This window comes from Mchenga conophoros, linkage group LG3, assembly GCF_057382185.1.
Source record: "Mchenga conophoros isolate Kocher_MC1m ecotype Shallow Benthic linkage group LG3, M_conophoros_male_GT1.1, whole genome shotgun sequence".
In the NCBI taxonomy this organism is placed as follows: Eukaryota; Metazoa; Chordata; class Actinopteri; order Cichliformes; family Cichlidae; genus Mchenga; species Mchenga conophoros.
In genome coordinates, this window is record NC_140528.1 from 52,801,919 (window position 1) to 52,824,693 (window position 22,775).

The window sequence follows — 22,775 nt, forward strand, 5'->3', positions numbered from 1 at the left end:
CAAATCACATTATGCATACTGAGTTTAAATGCTCTCTTTAAAGGCTTCACCTGTTCATTATTTCTCATTTATTTATAAGTTCTGTCTGCCTTTTATCATAATTACCATTTTATTCTGTTTATATATTTCCGTTTAACCTCTGCAGATCAGGCTAATTTCACTGAGTGCAGAATAGGTCTACAAAGCTGAGCAAAAGAGCAACATCACAATAACATGGCTCAAAATGTCAACACTAACAGGCCTCCTGACTTCCTGCAAAAAGACCTAATGAATATGAAAAGGAAAACACATGTTTATTCTATAACAGTGAGACTAACACTGAGGCGTATCCAGATGAGCACTACAGAGGATGACAGTATCATTCAGTTCACCTGGAACGGATGGCTTGAGTGTCTTCTTAAGTCATCTGAGACTCAACGACACAGGCACATATCACTGCATCGCTATCCTTAAGAGAAAAAATAGGTCATAGGTCAAATCACGTGACCTCAAAGTTACAGATAAGATAACAATACTAGCTCCTTTGGGTTTGTTTATAGCACTTTCACTCAATCTGTTTGGTAAATAATAGGCCAGTTATGTACATATAGAAAGTAGGTGCACATTGCAGATTGCTGCTACTGTTATACATAAGTTGCTTTTAAAATACCTCAGAGCTGTATCACAGTGTACTTTTACATCAGCCTCCACTCCTCTACATTTACATTTATAAAACCAGCCTTTTTTTAAGTGAAGATGCCAACAAATCCATACTATCCTGACCAGCTTCTTCTAAAACAGGTTATTAGGCTTCAGTGGTGGCTGTAACTCAGGAGGTAGAGCCAGTCTACTGACTGAAAGGTTGGTGGTTTGATCCCTGATTACACGAGTCTGCATGCCAAATATCCTTGTGCAAGATACTAACCCCAAGTTGCTCTCCAATGCTTCCGTGTTAGGGATTAGATAAAAGCATAGAAGAAAGTGTTTGGTTGAATGGGACATGTTGTTTAAAGTGCTTTGGGGTCGTAGCAAAGTGCTGTGTAACAATCAGTCCATTTACCATTAGTGCGAAACTGTTTTTGATTTTAGGTCCGGGAGGGCATCATGTGTAAAACTCAGCAAAGTCAAACATGTTGAACCACCCACTGTAGTGACCTCTTCTGGCAACAGAGGAACGAGTAGCTTCTCTCTTTTTTTCTAAACTGACAGCTGTTTTCTAGTTTTTCATTTCCATGAATATGTGAGGGTTTGCTTTATTTAGATAAATTAAAAGTTTATTGTTGGTAAATCAAGGCCATCATGTGAAAATGTCCTCCATAATTTTACTTTTTGGTTAAAGGTTAGAAAATGTACTCTAAATGTTTTAAGTATAATAACAAGCATCTGTAAAAAATTAAATAAGGAATAGTTTGATTTTTTTCATTTCTTTTTTTAAATATCAGTTTGCATGCATGTTCACAGATAAAACACACAAATAGAAACTCTGTTACAGATTTTATTCTTGTGATAACAAATGTATGAATAAAATACAAATTGACACATGAAGTGTGCATTTATACAACACGTAACATATCAATGCTATGTGACAAATCATCGGTATGTTGTGTGTTGGGAATGAGAATGCTCTGAGATTTCACTGCCTATTATTAAAAAAACAAAACAAAAAACACCTGGTTGCTCTAGCATCACCATACTGGAGGATCCAGAGATGCATTTCGCTCATCATCCCAAAGATAAACTTAACCTTTAACAGGTCAAGTAGTTTCAGTAGATGAAAGTTTAAAAAAACTAAACAAAGTACAAAGTCATAATTTATCTAGAAGCATTTTTGGTAAACAAATGAAGCTCAATAGAGTAGAATAGCTCTTTATTGTCATTGTACATGTATTACTAAATTTTGGGTGCTCCACACTAATGTGAGAATGTGTCTTGTCGCAGTAAGTTCACTCTGAGCCGTCACAGAGAGAGACAGTGGAACCAGGTGACTTTAGCTGAAACCCAGCATATAGTGCTTCAGTGAATTTGGTGTTGAAAGTGTGCAGGTGGATCAGTCTGTCAGGGAGGACACTGTAAAAGGACACAGTGCCTGCAGGGTAGTCCACATACACTGCTAATTTGTGAGAGACAATCGAGGAGGGGACAGCGATCACTATTGATGCGTAATTGTAATTTCCAAAGTAACCATCATCATCACTGCAGTAGAAACTCCAGGACTGATCAGTCCTTCCAAACCTGCTGTCATCGCCGTCTCCTTTCCGTCCAATTCCTACACAAGCGACACCGATTTGAACTTCTCCACTCCACTCGACCTCCCAGTAACAGCGACCAGTCAGACTGTTGGTACAGAGCAGCTGAGGCCAGTGATGAAACCTATGATCATGATCAGGATACAGCTGGTCTTCTTTTACCTGTGTGACCTTCTTGTTGTTGTCAGACAGTTTGAGGTTCCTGTGTGCTGTGTTTAAATCCAGCGTCAGGTCACAGAAATCTAAAGGGGACAGTGAGACACAGTGCAAATGGTCTGTAATAAACACTTTTAATTTTATTTGCATGGTTTTCATGTTAATGTATGAAGAAGATCCGGTATGCAAAAGTTTTTGATTTTTTTAAGAGTGTGTTACCATCAGAAATTGGTTTCTACTTAGTGAGTAAGTAAGAAGATATGTAACTTTTTTGTAAAATTCATGATTACATATATTTGGCAGAGGTACAACTAAAGTGTAAGAAATGTGAACACAGTACAACATGGTGTAAATAGAACTGATACATCAAAAATACTCACATTTCCTTAGACCTGGTCTCATCCACTGGACTCCTTGAGGCTCCACACTGAAATGAGAACTTTATCTTTTAGTGTGAAAACATGCCTTTATATTGTCTGAGTAATCTTTTCTAGAGAAATAATCTTGTTTCCTTTTATCCCATAATAAAATGAAAACGACAATGCACTTTCAGTTCTATGGATTTATATATCAAAGTAAATTTTTTAAAAAAGAAACCAACTGGTCTGTACAAGGTTCTTAAATTACCTAAATACAACCTGAGCAAATTGAAAAACAATTAGACGTGTAAATAAAAAGCCAAAATCCTGTATAAATGACACGGTGCAAAACAATTCACACTAGCCATGAGTAGGAATCGAATAACTTAAGAGGAACTTTGAAGAAGAATTCTTAATTTTCTCACATGACTATATCTGCTCTGCATAAATAACAACTACTTGCTTCACTTTTTTTTCTTTACAGTAGGAAAGTCAAAATCCTGTTCCAAAGATTACGGTGGTTCTGCATTTATTGGTGTAACGGTACACGTAAGCTCCAGACTGAGATGTCTTGATGCATGCTCAATCATCCAGGTAAGTAAATCCCAAAAGGTTGATTCTGTTCATCTGGATGTAACGTTTTCAGTGGGAAACTCCTCACAGCCTATTGTTCAGATGTGCTAGTTTCAGTCATTATGCATTGAACTGTATATAAGGTTGGGGAAACCTGCAGTCAGCTCAGATTAAAGAAGTCACTTGGATGAGTGACAAAACGTTTGTCCCACTGAAAACATTACATCCAGGTGAACAGAATCAACCTTTTGGGGCTCCAGACTGAGACTAAGTCTGAGAAAACAATCTGACCCAAAACATTGGCATGTATGGCAATACATCTGGTAATAAAGGGAAATGAAACAAAAGGGTTACATAATATCAAAAAATCAATTCTGTTTATCTGGACTTTGCGTTTTCAGTGGGAGAAACGTTTTGTCACCCATCCATGTGACTTCTTCAGTCTCAGCTGACTGCAGGTTTCACCAACCTTATAAACAGTACATTTGCAAAATAACGGAAAACAGCCCACTTGTTCTAGTGGAAAAACATGGTGAACACAGCAGGAACGAATTAGGTGTCATCTGACAGGAGGAAGCAGAACTGCACACACTGAACACAGAACTTGAGATTGTCAAAATAAAACAGGAAACACACTGAGACACAGACCAAGAGACAAAGGCTTGACAAAGGGGCCGGGGGAGAAAACAGACAGGGATGGACATGACAGATTAGGTAGAAAGGATTGAACACAAGGAGAGAAACATGGGAACAACTAAGGGAGACGAGGCCTGGAGGGAGAGGGAGTGAGCGAGAGACAGAGAGGGGGAGAGGGAGGGACACAGAGCAGGCAAAGAGACATAATGGCTGAGGAAAAGAGACATGGATGGACATGACAGACAGAGGAGACATGGAAAGAAACACATGGAGGGGAAAACGGGAACAGAAAGGCGAGATGAAACACAAAGACATGACTGGGGGACACATGAATAAACTTAAAGACATTAGGAAAACTAAAACCCAAACCTAAATCATCTTAACCTCTTAAACCCCAACGCCCCTTGATACGGGGGCAAAAGGCAGGAGATCAGTTAGGCTTAAGGGGCTTAAGAGGTTAATAAAGTAAAGTGTCAACAATCCCAAAATAAACTCAAACCCCCCATCGCAGACCAAGAACTATGACAAAGACACTTGTCAGAACTTGTCAGGGTTAAACACATCAAAACCTCACTTGGCTATTGTGACACCTACAAGTGTATGGTCACAGTTGTAATCTGCTGGAAACATTTACTGATGTAAAAGCCTTTGGTTCATTGCGGTATTGCACTTTTCAGTTGAGGTTATGAAGATTGCGTGGCATCGCCACAAAAGGCGAGTAGCTGTAAGTGCGACAGGCCATTGCAACGCTCTTACCTCAGTTGACGAAGAGCCTGCAGACTGAACACAACTCTTGTCTCCTGTCTCTACTTTTCTGTATGAAAACTGGTTAGTAGTTTGAGTTAACTAACTGTGATGCACATATAAGAGCAAGAAACCCTTTTCTGTCTTGATTTAAAGGCCACAACTGTTGTAAGAACGTGTGTTTTCATAGATCAAGAGAAAGCAAACTTTCCCGCCAGTTGTAATGGGAGCCACAATTCCACTTGTAGTGTAAAGACGTGGTGGGTCTTACTACATCTGTTTTATTTCGTAGCACATGTAGCTCTGAGACATCATTTTAACCTGATGTTAGTAGAAGTTTTACAGTTGATGATTTCAACATAACCTCATTCTTACTCATTATATTGCTAAATGTAAATAGACTGGTTTATATTTACTTTTGGACAACTATAGAATATGTTTGTTTATTGTTTGCAAATATAGTGTTTAATCTTTTAAGGTATAAAGAGTTTGTAACAGTTATAATAAGCAGGTTATTCGCAGTGCTAATATTACTGCACAGAGATATTGTTGAAGCTGGACAGAAGCAGGATTTAGTTACAGATTTATTGTAAATAAGGAGACTGATATAAGATCATTATTTTGTAGATCTATACTTGTGAAAAAAACAATGCGACCAAGTGGGTTTAACATGTGAACCTGATTGAATATGATGTTTTTTGTCACAAGAGGAATGACTGAAGGAAAGAGGAACGTGTGTATAAATGAACAGAAAACAATGGTATAAAATTCTGTGTAATAGAAAGACAAGGAAGAGCCTCCACAACTTATGTCTCCAGTCTCTACTTTTCTGTATAAAATAGACCCCATAGAAGGCCTATAACACGATGGTTATGTGATGTTGGTGTTGTGAGCAACACTTTAAAGCAGTGTAGTAAAACAACTGAACTTCATAAGATCGACACAGTTTCAAACATCAGTATCAAGGGTCCCATCCCAAGCTATTTGTTACATTCTCCCTCAAGCTGTGTATTCCTCCTTGTGTATTTCTGCATTTCCTGAGCAACTTTAATTTGTATTTTGTTAAGCTCAGCAATAAAGCTTCCTTTTAATCACCTTGTTTCTCATGTCCTGCATTTTGGGTCTAACTAATCTTGCCACACAGCCGACCTTTACACACAATGAGAGAGAGCAACGCTCGTGGGCAATGATGATGAAACCTGATGGGATGTGATTGGGGTAAATACCTCAATCTTTTATTGAAATGCACAATCTCAATTGTCAACCTTAATGAGGTTGCAAGGTCATGCAGTCATAAGGTTGTGGGTGCCTATTTCATTTGATTTTAAACACTGTTTGAGGCCTAACTCATCATGATCCCAGCCTTATTTGTTTTTAGTCAATTATTTTCTCAAAACTTGGCAGTCTGGAAACAAAGAAAATAATCGATCTGATACAGAGCAAAAACTAATTTGAAAAAAGTCAGTTTTGCCTCTCTCTTGAATTAAAGGTTAAGGTAAACTTAGAGTTAAGGTTATCACTTACTTTACTTTTTTGTCCATAATTGGATAGATATATTGTAGATAGACAGGAAAGTGGTGAGAGGAAGAGGATTCAAGCAGCAAAAGGCTGCTTGAACCCAGGCCTACTGCTCTCCGGCCATACGGCATATGGTCGCCTGTTCACCCACTGAGCTAAAGCAGATCAACAAGATTACCACTTATTGTGAATGATATCACAGTATGCAACTGCTTGGCAAAGACTGTGACAGCTGGGTTATGTTTGAGCACCACCTTTGACCAGCAAGACAAGAAAATGTTAGAGATGATTGATTTTGTGATTTTGACTCACAGGTGAGCTTTACTGTGATTGGTTCTGAGTCATTCAGCCACACAGTTGCCCATTTGACTGGACATACAGACTATATTACGGGCCATCAGGTCAGTGGTTACAATAAACCCTTAAATGAATTCAAGTAAATATCTGCTCTTCCTTACAAAATGTTGGAGAAAAAAATATATTTTCAGCTTTATTTCCTGTTTTCCTACCAGAGTATGTCCAGTTTCACATGTGGATCCTGCTGTTGAGCAGACAAAAGCTTCATTCCTGAGTCTCCTGGATGATTATAGCTCAAGTCCAGCTCTTTCAAAAAGGAGGGATTGGAGCGCAGAGCTGTGGCCAGAGAGGTGAAGCCTGTTCCTGTGATCTGACAGCCTGACAACCTTAAAACACATACAACAATGTAAGGAACTGCTCTGCATTTGATGATGCACATGCAGTCATATGAACAGATTCTGATTTCAGTTAAAGTAGTTTTGAAAAAGGCTTTTAAGGACTCTGTTTAAAAACATGGAAAAAATATTATTACATTTTATTTTATACTATGATGGACAGACATAAATAAAGTTATGTTTGTGTGTGTGTGTGTGTGTGTGTGTGTGTCTTTTTCTTCTACTGTGCTCTTTCAGAGCTTACACCAGAAGAGAAACAACATCTTAAATCAGGGGTGTCAAACTCAAATACACAGTGGGCCAAAATTCAAAACTGGAACAAAGTCGCGGGATAACGTTAATATGTATTGAAATATATATATTCCTCCAGATATAAGAATGAATCTTTTCTTTTGGACTCAAACACGTTTTGCTGAAAAACTGAATATGGAACAAGCAAAGCTTAATACTAAACAATATATATATTAGCTGTATAATACCAGTAGGCCAGCTCTGATAGTAATTTGGTATGGCTTCGCGGGCCAAATGTAAGTAGGCTGCGGGCCAAATTTGGCCCGCGGGCCAGAGTTTGACACCTATGTCTTAAATATATAAAATAATGACAGTTGTTGTGAAATATCCAAATCTTCTGAAACAAAAAGTCAGCTAACCTGAGAGTTTCCAGCACACAGTGTGGACTCCCAAGTCCAACACAAAGAGGCTTCACTCCTGAGTCCTGGAGGTTGTTGTTACTCATGTCCAGCTCTCTCAGTCTGGAGGACTGAGAACTTAAAATTGAGGAAAGAGCTTCACAGCTTCTCTCTGTGAGGTTACAGCCGCTCAACCTAGAAACATATCAGTATATCAGTGAACTTTGCAACCATTTCAAATAAACACTTTAACTCTCTCAGGCTCAAATTAAGTTTCTGTTGCTAAAACACAAAAGAATACCTGCAGTGGTACTTCTGAGTAAAAAAAAAATTTATACATATAAAATATGTATGTGGGGTAATCAGGTTGTTAGCTTTTAAGTGTTGCAAATCTGCAACGCCTGCCTTGAGAGGGTTAAAGCAATATCTTGCCAGGATTAAACTGGATACTTACTGGACTTTCTTACAGGCTTTGACCACTGGCAGCAGCTGCAGAAGAGCCTCTTCTGAAGCTGAATATTTCCTCAAGTCAAACCCATCCAGATCTGCTTCTGATGACAGTAGGATGAAGACCAGAGCTGACCACTGAGCAGGAGAGAGATCAACTTTAGACAGTTGTCCTAAACTCAGTTGATGCTGGACCTCCTTCACTATGGAGTCATCATTCAATTCATTCAGACAGTGGAAAAGATTGATGCTTTTCTCTGGAGAGAGAGCGCCGTTCATCGTTTTTTTAACATACTGAACTGTTTCCTGATTTATCTGTGAGCTGTTTCCTATTTGTTTGAGCAGGCCTTGTAAGAGATTCTGATTGGTCTGCAGTGAAAGACCAAGGAGGAACCGGAGAAACAAGTCCAGATGTCCATTTGGACTTCGTAAGGCCTTGTCCACAGCACTCTGGTAGAAATATCTTTCTGAAGATTTGTCAGTCTGCACTGAGGCTGTTTCTTCTTCTTCCAGCAGGTTGATACCAGAGTTGGTGAATGTCAGATGGACATGAAGAGCAGCTAAAAACTCCTGAATGCTCAGATGGACAAAACAGTAAACCTTCTCTTGGTACAGTCCTCTCTCTTCTTTAAAGATCTGTGTGAACACTCCTGAGTACACTGAGGCTTCTCTGACATTAATGCCACACTCTGTCAGGTCTGATTCATAGAAGATCAGGGTTCCTTTCTGCAGCTCCTGAAACGCCAGTTTCCCCAGTGCTTCAATCATCTTCCTGTTCTCTGGACTCCAGAGAGGATCTGTCTCAGCTCCTCCATCATACTTGATGTTCTTCACTTTGGTCTGAACCACCAGGAAGTGAATGTACATCTCAGTCAGTGTCTTGGGCAGCTTTCCTCCAGCCTGTTTGGTTTTTAACAAACTCTCTAGAACTGTAGCAGTTATCAAGCAGAAGATTGGGATGTGACACATGATGTGGAGGCTTCGTGACTTCTTGATGTGAGAGATTATGGTGTTGGCCTCTTCCTTGTCTCTGAGTCTCTTCCTGAAGTACTCTTCCTTCTGTGGGTCAGTGAACCCTCTGACCTCTGTAACCATGTCTATATACTCAGCAGGGATCTGATTGGCTGCTGCAGGTCGTGTGGTTATCCAGATGTGAGCAGAAGGAAGCAACTTTCCCCTGATGAGGTTTGTCAGCAGCACATCCACTGATGTGGACTCTGTAACATCAGTGAGGATCTCAGTGATGTGGAAGTTCAGAGGAAGTCGACACTCATCCAGACCATCAAAGATGAACACAACTTTGAACTTTTTAAAGTTATAGATTCCTGCTTCTTTGATTTCAGTGAAGAAGTGATGAATAAGTCCCACTAAATTGAACTTTTTATCCCTCAGTAAATTCAGCTCTCTTAATGGGAATGGAAAAATGAACTGGATGTCCTGGTTGGTCTTGTCTTCAGTCCAGTCCAAAGTGAACTTTTGTGTCAGGAATGTTTTCCCGATGCCAGCCACTCCTTTGGTCAGAACTGTTCTGATTGGTTTGTCTCTTTCAGTCAAAGCTTTAAAGATGTCTTCACACCTGATTGTTGTTTCTGGTCTGTTTGGTTTCCAGGAAAACATTTCAATCTGTCTGACCTCATGTTCAGTGTTGACCTCTCCGGTCCCTCCCTCTGTGATGCAGAGCTCTGTGTAGATCTCATTTAGAGTGGTTTGGGTTCCTGGTTTAGCAATCCCCTCAGAGAGACACTGGAACTTCTTCTTCAGGTTACATTTAAATATATTCTCACAAAGTGGATCAGGATTTTCTACAGGAAAGCACCAGAAACACGAGTGTGATGATTATAGAAAATGTGACAATTTCATTCCTGTAAAGACTGAATTTATGAAGAGAAATCCTCTCACTGCTCTGCAGACAGTCAGCCAGCTCCTCCTGTTTCATTATTCTCAGGAAGTTAACTGCAAGTTTCAGAAATGCCTCTCTGCTGCTCCTTCTCTGCTTCTCTTCCTCACTGCCCAACACCTCCTCTTCATCTCTCTGACACTCTGAATAATCTGGATTCAGATCATTCTGCATCTTCTTTAGTTCATTCTTCACAAAAGTGATAATGTTTTCTTCCAGCATCTGGAAAATAAATGACACAATCTGAATTCATAAAAAAATCAGATCTTCATAGTAAAAAATACTTTTTTACAGATTTGTTTTTTTGTGTGTTTTCAATTTAACAGAAATACAGCATTAAAAGATATGCAGTTAACTAATTAAATTAAAACTTCTGTCAGAGAAAAAATATATAATTCCAAAATGTCATTGTTATAAGATAAGGATAATAAGTGTGTCATTTTGGTTCTTATTGATGTAACGACATTTTCAGAAATTTACATTTCTGACAGAAATGTGATAAATAAGTACACCGTAAGTACTTTCTGGCGCGCCGGTAGTGTTATAGAGTGACTTAGGTGATAGAAAATAATAAAATAATAACATAAATTAAATTAAGTAATCATTAGTACTGATTTTTTTAACCTCTTAAACCCCAAAGGGGTTTCTGAGATTCCTGGTTGAAAATGCAATGCCCAAATTTAAATAATTATTTCTCTGCAATTACAAACTCTGTCCTTAGAATCTTGGTATCAAAATAAAGCTAACACTTGTGAAATTTCATCAGAGGTGTATATATCGAAGCAGATATTACTGTGTCAAAGTTACTGAGACTGGAACACAGAAAAAGCAAGTAGATTTTATCCTCGCCTAATTTAAAAAAATAATAGTAATTGCATATAACCCTTTAAAAAATATGCCTCAGTTCACATTTCATTACATAAATTCAGTAACCAACATATAAACATCATCTGTGCAAAGATTTATGTTTGTAAAGTGAAACAGTGAAAAATTACAGCCTAGTCAATACATGAATATCCAGACGTTGTACAAAAATGTCTAATTTTGGCACACAATTGGACACCATGCCAGTTGAATTTTTTAGGTATTTAAGAGCAGAAATGAATTAATTTTATTAACAGGTCCTTTAAACTCTGAGGGGCTGTGAATTTGGTCTCTTTTGGTCAATTTGCATGATTGACACCTCTTTTTAATCATTTGAGCCAATAGCAATGATGCCACGTTCACATCACTTCAACCAATCAGACGTTGCAAGGCCAAAACCCACATTGGCCCAAATTTACTGCATGTGACGTCTGTCCAGTAACGTGTCTGTAGGTGGGTCTAAAATGGAGGTTGTTGACAGAAAGATGCAGCTAGCTAGGCGTGGTAACTACTGTTAATCACGTGGCTGTGCAGTGTACTTGCACCTTATTTGCGGATCATGTTATGTTCCCAAAACTTTGTTTTGAAAAGTGCTTTATAAGTATTAATAAAGTGATTCACTGTTGGAGTATGTTTGTTATTTTGCCATTAAGTTATGATGAATATTGGACTGAGCAACATGAAAACAATTTAAAAAAACAGGTAGGTGTACATGTACAAACCTTAAACACCGAGTCCAGATTGGTTTGATGCTGCTGGGCATGATGAAGACTCTCCTGATCAGCTCTGTGGAGACATCATGAAGAAATTAGAACCATTTTGCACATAAATACAAGCCAATGATTTCTTCTTCTGCTGTTTGATGATCATCCTGATTAAAACAAGCACAACTGTGCTGTAACAAATCTATTGTGTCAGTTTACACACTTATTTATTTATTCATTTATTGGACTCCACTAGTCCAACTAACAGGTCAGTGACACCAAAGTGTGTTCTTGTACTGACCATTATAGATATGCTCTGTACATTGCAAAAAGAAAAAAAGTCAGATTCATATTTTTATGTTGAAGAGTTTTATTAAAAAATGGCCTTTGTGTGTTTACAATACCAGTAGCAAGAAAGAGCATCTTCGAGGAACAGCTGAATATTTTCTGAGGAGAAAACTAAGAATACACCTAAAAAAATAAAAAAGCACATGATGACACCTTGAATCTGCCTACAATACATCTACATCTGTGGTGTTCAGTGTCCAGACGGTGAAGTACAAAATGATCAAGAGCTTTGAGGGTCTCGAAAAGCGCTATATAAATGCAATCTATTATCATTATTATTATTATTAATAGTATTAATATTATCGTCTTATTACATCCCAATGCACTTTGCAGTGTTATTTCATGCAGAAAAATATCAATGTTAAGGTTAAAAAAAAAAAAAAAAGATTTGCTGTGGTCTAGGGGTGGGTTTTTATAATCGATTCATCGATTAAAATCGATTCTGGCTTGGATAACGTAAAATCGATTCATTAAAATCCTGAATTGATTTTTTTAATATAAATTTATTTTGCCCGAAATGCCAGAATCTCTGGTGACATCTCACAAAATTTCAAGAACCACCAAACAGTTAAGACAGTAAATGAGAGCAGGTACAGGGATTCTGCACATAGACTTAAACACACAGCGTGACCCGCGGATCAGAATCAGTTAGATGTCGCCTTTCTCACGGTCGGGGCTGAAAGCCGACAGCTCGCTGATTCTGATCTGTCGGCGGGTCCGCGCTTTGTGTTCACGCCCTTTATGAGCCGATTCTAAAGCTGTTAGTTTGATGTCTCTCCAAACAATATTGACTGAACCAGCAGCAAAAGATCCAAACGCTTCACATAAACATCGTCATGAATTCACTCTGACTTTTACTGTTTTGCTTCCACCACGATGCACAGCTTTCTCTCTCTCTCTCGAACAGTTTCCCTTTCTTCATTATTCGCTTGCTTGTTACGCACAAGTCTACTGTTGTTTACAGCGCTGTCGGCCGCTGTTTTTTTCCGTTTTACATTCTTCCGAAAAGAAAACCTAATTTCTGCTGTTCAATACTGAACAAATTTAAACTTTTTAAAATTATTCAAAATGCAAAACGCTTAACCGTGTCTGTAATAAAACCGCTGTAACGTCAGAGGTAATGTTCATATGTTGATTAATGGTTTTCTTTCGTTTTTGATGTACTGCAGAATATTTTTATAAAATCCCAGGCCAGGAAAATCACCTTCATGTTTTTCTGTGTTTTATCTTCAGCTGCTTTGACACAAAGGCATCTGCTGTGACGCTTACACCTGTGATAAAGTCTTGCGTGTGTCAGCTTCCTTTTTATTGATACAAAAATATGTAAATGTACTGCTCTGAATTATAATATTTCTGACTGTCAAAATTTCCCAGATTTAAATCGAATCGAATTAAATCGAATTAAATCGAATTAAATCGAATTAAATCGAATCGATTCGGGACCTTGTGAATCGGAATTGAATCGATTCTAGAAATCAGTGACGATACCCAGCCCTAATGTGGTCCTTTATCAATGTTACGGCCCTGGCCGGCTAGAGTTTTCTTCTGTGCTATGTCTTTAAGAATCTACAGGTCCTTCCTGATTGGAGAGCTAACGGTGGCTGATTGCTCATCACCACTCCTGCTGCTATTCAGGTCTTGCTTGCCTGTGTTGTCACACGTGCGCACAAGCGCAAATACGGTGACGTTGATTTGTCTGACTCTTTTCTATGCTGTGAAGATGATCCTGAGAAAGTTGAACCATCAGTGGAAAAAACAGAAAAATGTGTGTCTGATAGCCTGCTACCTGCTACACCAGACCTGACTTTTGAGGTAAACAAAGCAGATTTTGTCCTTGCGGAACAAAATGATCCAACTCTGGCCAAATGTCTACTTGCTGCAAATTCCAGCGATCAAAATCCCTGAGTTTACAGCATTGAAAATGACATGTTAATGCGTAAATGGCACCCTCCCTCATTTAATGATCTTGACTGGAATGTTTTTCAACAGATAGCTGTATCGCAAAAGTTCTGACCCCAGGTACTCAGTCTTGCACATGACAGTTTCTCCGGACATTTAGGAATTAGAGGCTATTCTGTTACGCACTCTCAAAGTCAAAGCTGTTGTCAGAGCGCTAGTAAACGTTTTCTCCACTTTCGGGTTGCCAAAATCTGTTCAAACGGACCAAGGATCAAATTTTATGTCCAAGATATTTGCTCAGGTCTTGAAATTTCTTGGCGTAACGCATCAAAAATCCAGTGCGTATCATCCCAAATCACAGGGTGCGCTTGAGGGTTTCCACCAAACATTAAAAGCCATGATGGGGAGGTTCTGCCTCAAGTCAAGAAGAGAGTGGGATGAGGGTCTGCCACTTCTCCTTCTAGCAGTGACAGAGAGTGTGCAGGGGTCGACGATTTTCAGTCCCGCAGAGCTGGTGTTTGGACACAGTGCGTGGTCATTTGTGACTGCTCAAAGAGATATCCCTCAGACAGTTATCCCAAATCAAAACGTGTTAGATTACATATGTTCTTTAACCCTTTAAATGGTCTGTATTTGTATAGCGCTTTACTTGGTCCTAAGTACCCCAAAGCGCTTTACACTATACACAATCATCCACCCATTCACACTGGTGATAGCAAGCTACAGTGTAGCCACAGCTGCTGGGTACTCTTCCTGTTTGGCTCTTTCAAAGGAAGAGGCCAGACGCCTTAACGCCCACTCACATCCTGGGCCATCTGATCTCAGGAATTCGCATGATAAGGTGGGGCCAGGTTTCACAATGAACTCACCCAAAACTCTGGCTGATTGGGACCCACACCCAGTTTCACACCTTGGCTCAGGCGATTAGAGGATCATCAGGGGGTCCTTTTGTCCCTCTGTGGGGGGTTACTCCCACTAGGTTTATATCTGGGACTCTCCACCATTTGACCTTAGAACTGAGGAAGCTTCTCGGATGAGAGGTAAAACGTCTTCAAGTAACTTAAAGAAGTCCAGACGCTTTTCTTTGCAAGCTCCTTTGACTACGATGACCTGGAAGACTGAGAACCTTCACAGACATAGTGACAGAGATTATGTTATAGGTACCCCAGACCATAGGAGAAAACGTTTGTGTCACGTCAACCTGATGAAGTCTTATTTTGTTTACAGTGTCGGTGTAAACTCCTCTTCATCCCATGCTGTGCCGTCATCCCTGCCCGTATTGGTACCAGTGTCTTTGTCTCAGTATAATCCAAAAAGTGATGGCTTAGTTTTCGTTTGTGCTGAGAGTTGCTCCCGACTCAGAAACTCTGAAATATTAGACAATTTAAAATCCCACCAAAAACATTTAGATGACGCTGCCCAGAACGATATGTGCTGTCTTATAAAAGACCATCCGTTCCTGTTGCAGACACTTTGTCTCGCTCTACGGTCCTTAACCCTTTAAAGCCAGTCAGAGCGTGCACGCTCCGTTTTGCGTAACTATTTTTAAATCCCGGTAGCACTGCAACCACGTGAGCTAGCACAATATTATTTTTTGCATATGAAACCGAAGAGTTGTACTTACATCTTGTGCCATCAGCTTGTCCTCGGTCAAAGTTTCCTTCTACATATAGCTTTGCAAAAACTGCATAAAAAGCACTTGTAGCAACAAAAACATAATATTCCAGAAACACGCTATGCCAATCCGATCAGCTGTTTGTAACACTTCCTACGTCCATCAGCACGAACTATCACATGCCCGCCATGACCTGCCCGAAACCGGAAGTGATGTCATTTTTGCAGAAATGTAGTTTTGTTTTTTTGTTTTTTTACCATCAAGGCCTCATGAGCTTATGCTGGTGTTTTTAAAAGTTATATTTGACTACCTGACTCTTCTCCTCTTCCTGGAATGGAAGATTGTCTTGATAGAGTTGGAGTTCCCTCATCATGTGGCAGACCTGAACCTGGCTTCCAAACCCTGTGATTTGTGTGTTAGTCCTGAGATTCACAGAGTTTGTATATAGTGTGTAAATTAGTTTTCACTTGTAAAGGCACTGAAACAGAAGGGGTGAGCTGCCTTATTTTTTCTTGTATTATTATCTCCTGTTTATTTCAGTTAGGGAGGTAGGCGTAGCACTTGTCTTTTGTTTGGTTTTTGATTCATCTAGGATTTTAGATAGCACCTCCTTTCCTGACTTAGCTTGTTATTTTGGCCTTTGTTCACCCCGGAGTTAAGTTTTCAGTTTAGCCACAAATAAACCACCGTTAACTTCAAAGATTTGGCTTCTGGGTATGGTTTGGGGGACCAGGGCGGGGTCACATCTTTCCTAACCTTTATGTTTTGTTTCGGTACCCCTAGACTGGGCTGTAACAACCAGTTTTGTTAATGATTTTTATGAATGCTGGGATGGTCACTATGAATTATGAGATTATGATAACATGGATCAAGGGTGGTCCATGCTTAAGCTGGAATATAAAGGAAGCATTGAAGCACTTTTATACATATTTTAAAGATTTCCAGCAGCTTGTATCGTGGCTTCCAGCACCACACAGACAGCTGTAGATCATTTCACCTTCCTAAGCAAAACGAGCACCCACAGTATCAGAGTCAAACTGACTAATTGCTGACCCATTTCTGCTGATTACCACATAAATTATAATCAGCGTGATGGCCAATGCAGGGAATGCAGGGCTGTTATGATAGATTAAAAAAAAAAGCAGTCTTTCAGTCTTACTCATAGAGGTCCTAAATTTCAGGACTGAGGCTAGATGCACTACATAGCTTTAAGGTAGGTGTGAACTTTCTTACTCCTCAGCAGCAGCCGGTTTTGTTCCTTTAAAGTGGAAGATGAAACCCTTTGACTGATCACTCTTCAAAGACACACAGCTGGGTCCAGGTTCAGGTTCAAGGGCATCTGGTGTCTCAGTGATCCTGGTGAACGGAGAAAAAGACCATCAGGCAGAGAAATTACATGTTTAGCCTTCTGACACAAAAAGTACTGAATAAACTTGGATCTAGCCACAGTAATAATATTACAATAAAGCTAAAAAGTTTGATGCTCTTCACAACAAATGACTTCTGTTCTTTTTAGTCTGTTTGTTGCTGTGTTTTCTTCTTTTTACGAACACATCAATAAAACAACAACAACAACAACAATAATAATAATAATAATAATAATAATAATAATAATAATAATAATAATAATAATAATAATAATAAACGATACACATGTGGCAAACTAAAGCTTCTCACTGATTACTCCTGGATCCATTCAGTTAACTCTTACTTTGCATCAGGAGACAATTTCCTGCTTTTAAAGTCAGGACGGTCTTCCTGTTGAGTGTTTCTCTTCCTCTTTGTTACAGAGCTGAGACTCGGCTCAGGTTCATGTTCAGGAGAGTCTGGTCCTCTGGTGAGGAAAGGAATCAGGAAAGGTTATATATCTACCATTTTTTACTCTCCAGGTGAAACATATATTGGAAAAACCTTTCAGGGTTAAAATGAATTAGCAAAAGAGAGAGCAGATGATGAAGTTACTGCATGTAGTTTGAAATCATTTTCGTATTTAGCAGTGAAGATAATGCAAGGTTTAGAGTGTGATACCTTTCCATGTTTGTAACCTGCAGTCACCTGATGGAAGAGAAAAGTGAGAATAAAACACAGATTATAACTTGGCTTTATTTCTGTTTATTGAGATATTTGATAGCTACAAGGTGGTGACCTGTTTCATCATAATTATACTTTTATATTATATTACTTTATAATTAAGGTTTCATTGTTTGTCAAAAAAATCAATCTGACCATCAAAGAGTCAAAAAACAATCATTGTGATGATCACACTTTTCAAACAAAAGATTAAATGGAACAAAAATACAAACAAACATATAATATAAATCAGATCAAAGATTAATTTATTCATCATGTTCCTGAACACCGTCTGTCTGCAGCTCTTTGCTGTCTGCACTGGGATAAGTTTTGATTCTGTTCTTTCTCTATTAAGGTCTTGTCTTACTTCCCTTCATCACTTTATGCTTCAGGAGTTTGAGTCTGTATTTAAGTAAAAGTATTTTCCTGGTACATAACACACATTCTAGAAAGCATCCTCTACTTCAGCTATTTTCCCCTCCCTCCAGACTGTGTGTAACCACTGCAGGATTTAAAGACACATCTTAAAATGATACATTAAAAATAATTTTATAAACAACAAAAAATGAAAGAAACAAAGAAAATAAACAAAATAAAAATAATTCAAAGCTCACCAAGTGTCCACCATCAGTGTGTTTTATTCTGGAGCTCACTTCCTTGTTTATTTCTTAGATGTTAATGATTTGAATACAGCTGCTCACTGTAACCGGATGACACGCCCACACTGTCCGACTAGTAAAACAAGTTTATAATGTCACTGCTTTGTTCTGATGTTTGGCTAAATTTCCTGCCCCTGGCTACTGAATTTCATCTATCAAGTGAAAGTTTTAAACAGCAAAACATAAATTATCCACTTACTGAAGAGTGTTTAACATTTTAATTGAATAATAATTTTCGTAAGAACTGTAGGACTCTGTGTCCTGACAAAGTTTTGAATTACACATTTCACTACCCAGAATCAGGGACGGATCAGAATCAGTGAGCTGTCAGCTTCCAGCCCTGACGGCGTGTCCGTTTACAGGCCGTCGAGTGAGAAAGCCGAGAAAGAGAAAGCTGATTCTGATGCGTCGGGTCCGCGCTCTGTGTTTACGTCTTTGTGTGGAATCCGTTTACCTGCTCTCACCTGCTATCACTTTATTCAAGCTACTCACCTCTCTCTATCCACCTGCACTTTCAAACGTACACGTGAAGGACTACAGGAATTTTTGACCACGGCCAATCAGAGAGGTCCTGCTCCTGACTATCTCAGATTGGTTTAGACCACAATATGTATTTGGTGTTGATCACACGGAGACTTTCAGAGTTGTGGAGACCTGCGACATAGGATTTTTTTTTGTGGCACCATTGAAAAACCAACCAACCAACCCGAATCAAATATGATAAACTACACAGAGAGCTCATCAACCAGAGGCATTAACAATCATGTCAGCCATGATGAGCTTAAATAACAAATGTCTGAAAACAAAACAGAACAAAAAACAAAACAAATTAATGGTTCATGTCTCACCTTTAGTCCTTCTGACAGAGTCTGTTCTGCCTGCAGTGGGAAACCTTCAGTCTCCTCGGTCCAGAAAAGAGGTTCTCAAATGTTTTGTGGTCCCTTTCAGAGGACAACATTATCCCATATAATCAACCTTAGCTTCACATGATGATGTGTACTAACAGAAATATTTAACATCGTTCACAAGAAAGCTGTCTGGCTAATAATTCATTAGTAGCAGGACAGAAAATGAATAAAAGGTAAAATACATACGTTTGCTGTGTGTCCTTCTTTCACTCTGTACCTGTTTCATCAGTCCTTACAGGACACGGAACCAAGTGTAGTTTCATATGCAAACACAGCCGTCACGCCCGGCTGCCTGGGGTCAGGTTACATCAGCCAGTTTGTTCCTCTGTTTGTGTTCACTGCAGCTTCAGTTCAGTTTTCAGTAACGTCCAAGAAAGGCGCTGTTGTTATTTTGGGGTGGTTTCATGAGTAATGTTTGAAGAGAACAGTAAAACAGGAAAGATGTACAGGAGGAAAAAAATGTGTGTAATCTATTTGTGTGTTGTTCTTGTAACACACAAATTTACCCTTTCTGTGTACAAGAGGCTGCTGGGAAGATAAAGCCAGCCTCCTGATGACATTAAAACAAATCTGAGATGTGCTCCTGTGATATAAACTACAGAGCAATTCAGATCCCAAACAAACTTAAACTCCATTTGTGAGTACAAGAAAACAATTATTAGAATATAATGAGCTTAAATTTGCTTAGATGAGATGGTCGAGCTGTAGATCAGAGGAATAGGGAAGGGTTTGTGAATGTGTGTGTGTTTTAGTTTGGTTTAGCTATAGGCCTGAGAGTGTGTGTAATTGTGTAGAGGGAGAGGAATTTATTGACACTGGGGGTCTGCCTGTCATAAAAGGAGACAGGAAGCTACAGTTGGGGGATGCTGGGACTGTATGGAACAGATAGGAAAGAGAGGAGAAGTCTGTTACCCTTGTTGTCCCCGAATGTAATAAAAGCTCATAAGTGTCACATGGTCTAATTATGGTCTGGAGAGGAGATGGACTTTTATGACCGGCAGGAAGTCACATATACAGAGACACACACCCAGTGCTTTAACTGTTACGACACACACACACACTTACTCACATGCACACACAGGTACGCACACACTCACATTCTCGTAGAAGAACCTTTGTTCAAAAAAATAAACTGTTGGTAGATCCACTTTTTACAACGAATCATCCATCAGTAAAAATCCAACTCAAATCAAATACAACAAATTCAACATTCATAGAAAAAAATCCAACCCTGCAGGGATCAAACATCTGATCAAACACCAGGGTTGGACACAGACTTTCTAATCTGACATCACAAAGTTATTCTGAAGCTGTAAATCTAATTAAAAACTCCCCAAAACTACTAAGAGAAAACCCTTAAAAGGTTCAGTGATAGAAGAAAAATCCTTTACATATAAAATCAACAGAAGTTCCTGATAAACAGACTAATAAACAAAGAATAGCTGAACAGTTTCTGTGACACAGACGTAAAAATGCATAAATGCTCCATGATTTTCATTTCTATCCATCATCTTGAACACTGACTATAAATGTGTTCACTTCATTATTGTGTGATTTGGTTTCTTCACGTGTCTCTGTATCTGAAAAATGACATTAAATGTCATCACTCTAGATACAATAATAACAATATAAAAAACCTCAAAGATTAAATTTTTTATTACATTTTAAGGGTTCAAACCTCAAACACATTAAATTTACAGTCATATATGATCAAGAAAATCAACAATCTTCACATTTCAGAAACTGGAACCAGCTTTAAATGTGACTAAAATAATGATAAAACAATCAATTCTCTAATCATTGACTAACTGATGAATCACTGCAGCTCCAATATATTGTTGCATTTGACAACCCACTACAGCAACTACAGAATAAAAGCACTAACCAGACTGATGACAGATTTCAAACATGCTGAATATGAAGAGTAGTATCATTTAAACTCACATGATTATCAGCCATAAGAACACATTCAGATTTATATTGATGTAAGGTATATAAATGTAAGTACAGTTTGAATCAGTGCAATATTATTTTCACACATCAATGGACCACTGAACTTCTCAGCTTCTAAAATGTAAAGCCTCATTTAGAAACTACACAAGTACATATAATGGTCAGGGATCAACATGAACCTGTCTTCTCTGTTTGACTTTAATCAACTCTGCAGTGGCTTCAAGTCCAAGATAAAGTCCAGCATAGAGCGGCTGAGTGAATGTAGTCTGGACTCTGTGGAGGAGAGTCATGGTTTCAGAGACGCTGTAGAAAGACAGAATACCTGCTCTGTGATCCAGGTACACTCCTACTCTGGAGGACCGAGGACCTGAGAGGACAGTTCGGACATTGTTGTGCCAAAATTTAAAACTTCCTGAGTACCAATATAATGCCCAAGATTTGTTATTGTTTCCAAATACACATTCACAGCCCGTCCCTGCTCTGCTGATATTCTTGTATGCGACTGCTACACCAACTCATCCCCCTCTCCACTCCAACTCCCAGTAACAACGTCCAGTCAGACTCTCTCTACTCAGGACCTGTAAACATCCAGTGAATCTGTCTGGATGATCAGAATAAGACTGTTGTTGGTACATAAATGTTACTTTTCTGTTCCCCTCAGATAATAACAGACATCTGTGTGCTGTGTTTGGATCCAGTGTGATTTCATGTGAGTATTTTAAGAATCCAGCTCTGGTCTTTGGCTCTGCTGGTGACAGTAAAACATCCTCTTCAGTGACTGTCAGTGAGATGTTTGTCCATTCCTTTCTCAGAATGTCCTGTAGTTTATCTCTGGTCTCTGACACAGCTGCTGTCACATCCTCAAAGTAGCTCAGAGGACGAATATTGATGCTGGATGAGTGTGTAGACTCACTGAGTGCTGACAGTGAGGGGTAGTTGTGTAGAAACTGGTTGTGATCCTCTGTGTGTGAGAGCTGCTCCAGCTCGCCGTCTTTCCTCTTCAGCTCAGCGATCTCCTGCTCCAGCTTCTCCTGAAGCTCTTTGACTCGACTCACTTCAGTTTCCTGCTGGGATCTGACCTGCTGCTTCACATCAGAGCTTCTTTTCTGGATGAGACGGATCAGCTCAGTGAACATCTTCTCACTGTCCTCCACTGCTTTATCAGCAGAGCCATTGATGGCCTCCACCTCCTGTTGAAGCAGCTTCACATCTTTCTCTCGCTCCTGGATTCTCTGCTGGATGTTTAGTCGTCTCACCTCGAGCTCCTTCTGCTTCTCAGTCCTTTCTGCTGCAGCTGGGACTGTTTCATGGCCTTTATGTTCATCCACTGTGCAGAGATAACAGATACTCTGCTGATCAGTACGACAGAAAATCTTCATCACCTCATCATGACGAGAGCAGATGTTCTCCTGGAGCTTCTTGGAGGGGGCCACCAGCTTATGTTTCTTTAATGGAGCTGCATCATAGTGAGGTTGGAGGTGTTTCTCACAGTAAGAGGCTGGACAAGATAAACATGATTTGATGGCTTTCAGTTTCCTCCCAGTGCAGACATCACAGGCCACATCTTCAGGTCCAGCATAGCAGTGATCAGCTGGAGCAGCTTGGAGTCCGGTCTTCTTCAGCTGCTCCACTAAAGCTGCAAACATGACGTTTTTCTCCAGGACAGGCCTCGGTATGAAAGTCTTCCTGCACTGAGGGCAGCTGTGGATTCCCTTCCTGTCCTCTTCATCCCAGAAACTTTTAATACAGTTCATGCAGTAGCTGTGTCCACAGGTTGTAGTCACCGGATCCTTCAGTAGATCCAAACAGATGGAACAAGAGAAGGTTTCTCGGTCCAGCTGAACTCCTTTCTGTGCCATTTCTCCTCTCAGTGTCAGTG

At 39.4% G+C, this 22,775-nt stretch overlaps 1 protein-coding gene and 1 pseudogene across 1 annotated transcript; both read right to left on the reverse strand.

Moving 5' to 3' along the window:
- Positions 1-1,487: 1,487 nt before the first annotated feature.
- On the reverse strand, positions 1,488-19,156 carry LOC146579435 (protein NLRC3-like). Its single transcript, XM_085269188.1, has 12 exons — positions 19,130-19,156; positions 18,884-18,976; positions 17,335-17,361; positions 17,018-17,140; positions 16,540-16,662; positions 11,463-11,526; positions 9,879-10,098; positions 7,987-9,781; positions 7,554-7,727; positions 6,721-6,894; positions 2,762-2,808; positions 1,488-2,467 (listed from the first exon to the last, which is right to left on the reverse strand). Exons 3-12 carry the CDS (start codon positions 17,340-17,342, stop codon positions 1,923-1,925), a joined length of 3,273 nt encoding a protein of 1,090 aa, XP_085125314.1. The 5' UTR covers positions 17,343-17,361; positions 18,884-18,976; positions 19,130-19,156; the 3' UTR covers positions 1,488-1,922.
- A 1,241-nt stretch (positions 19,157-20,397) lies between these two features.
- Positions 20,398-22,775, reverse strand: LOC146579436 (tripartite motif-containing protein 16-like; annotated as a pseudogene).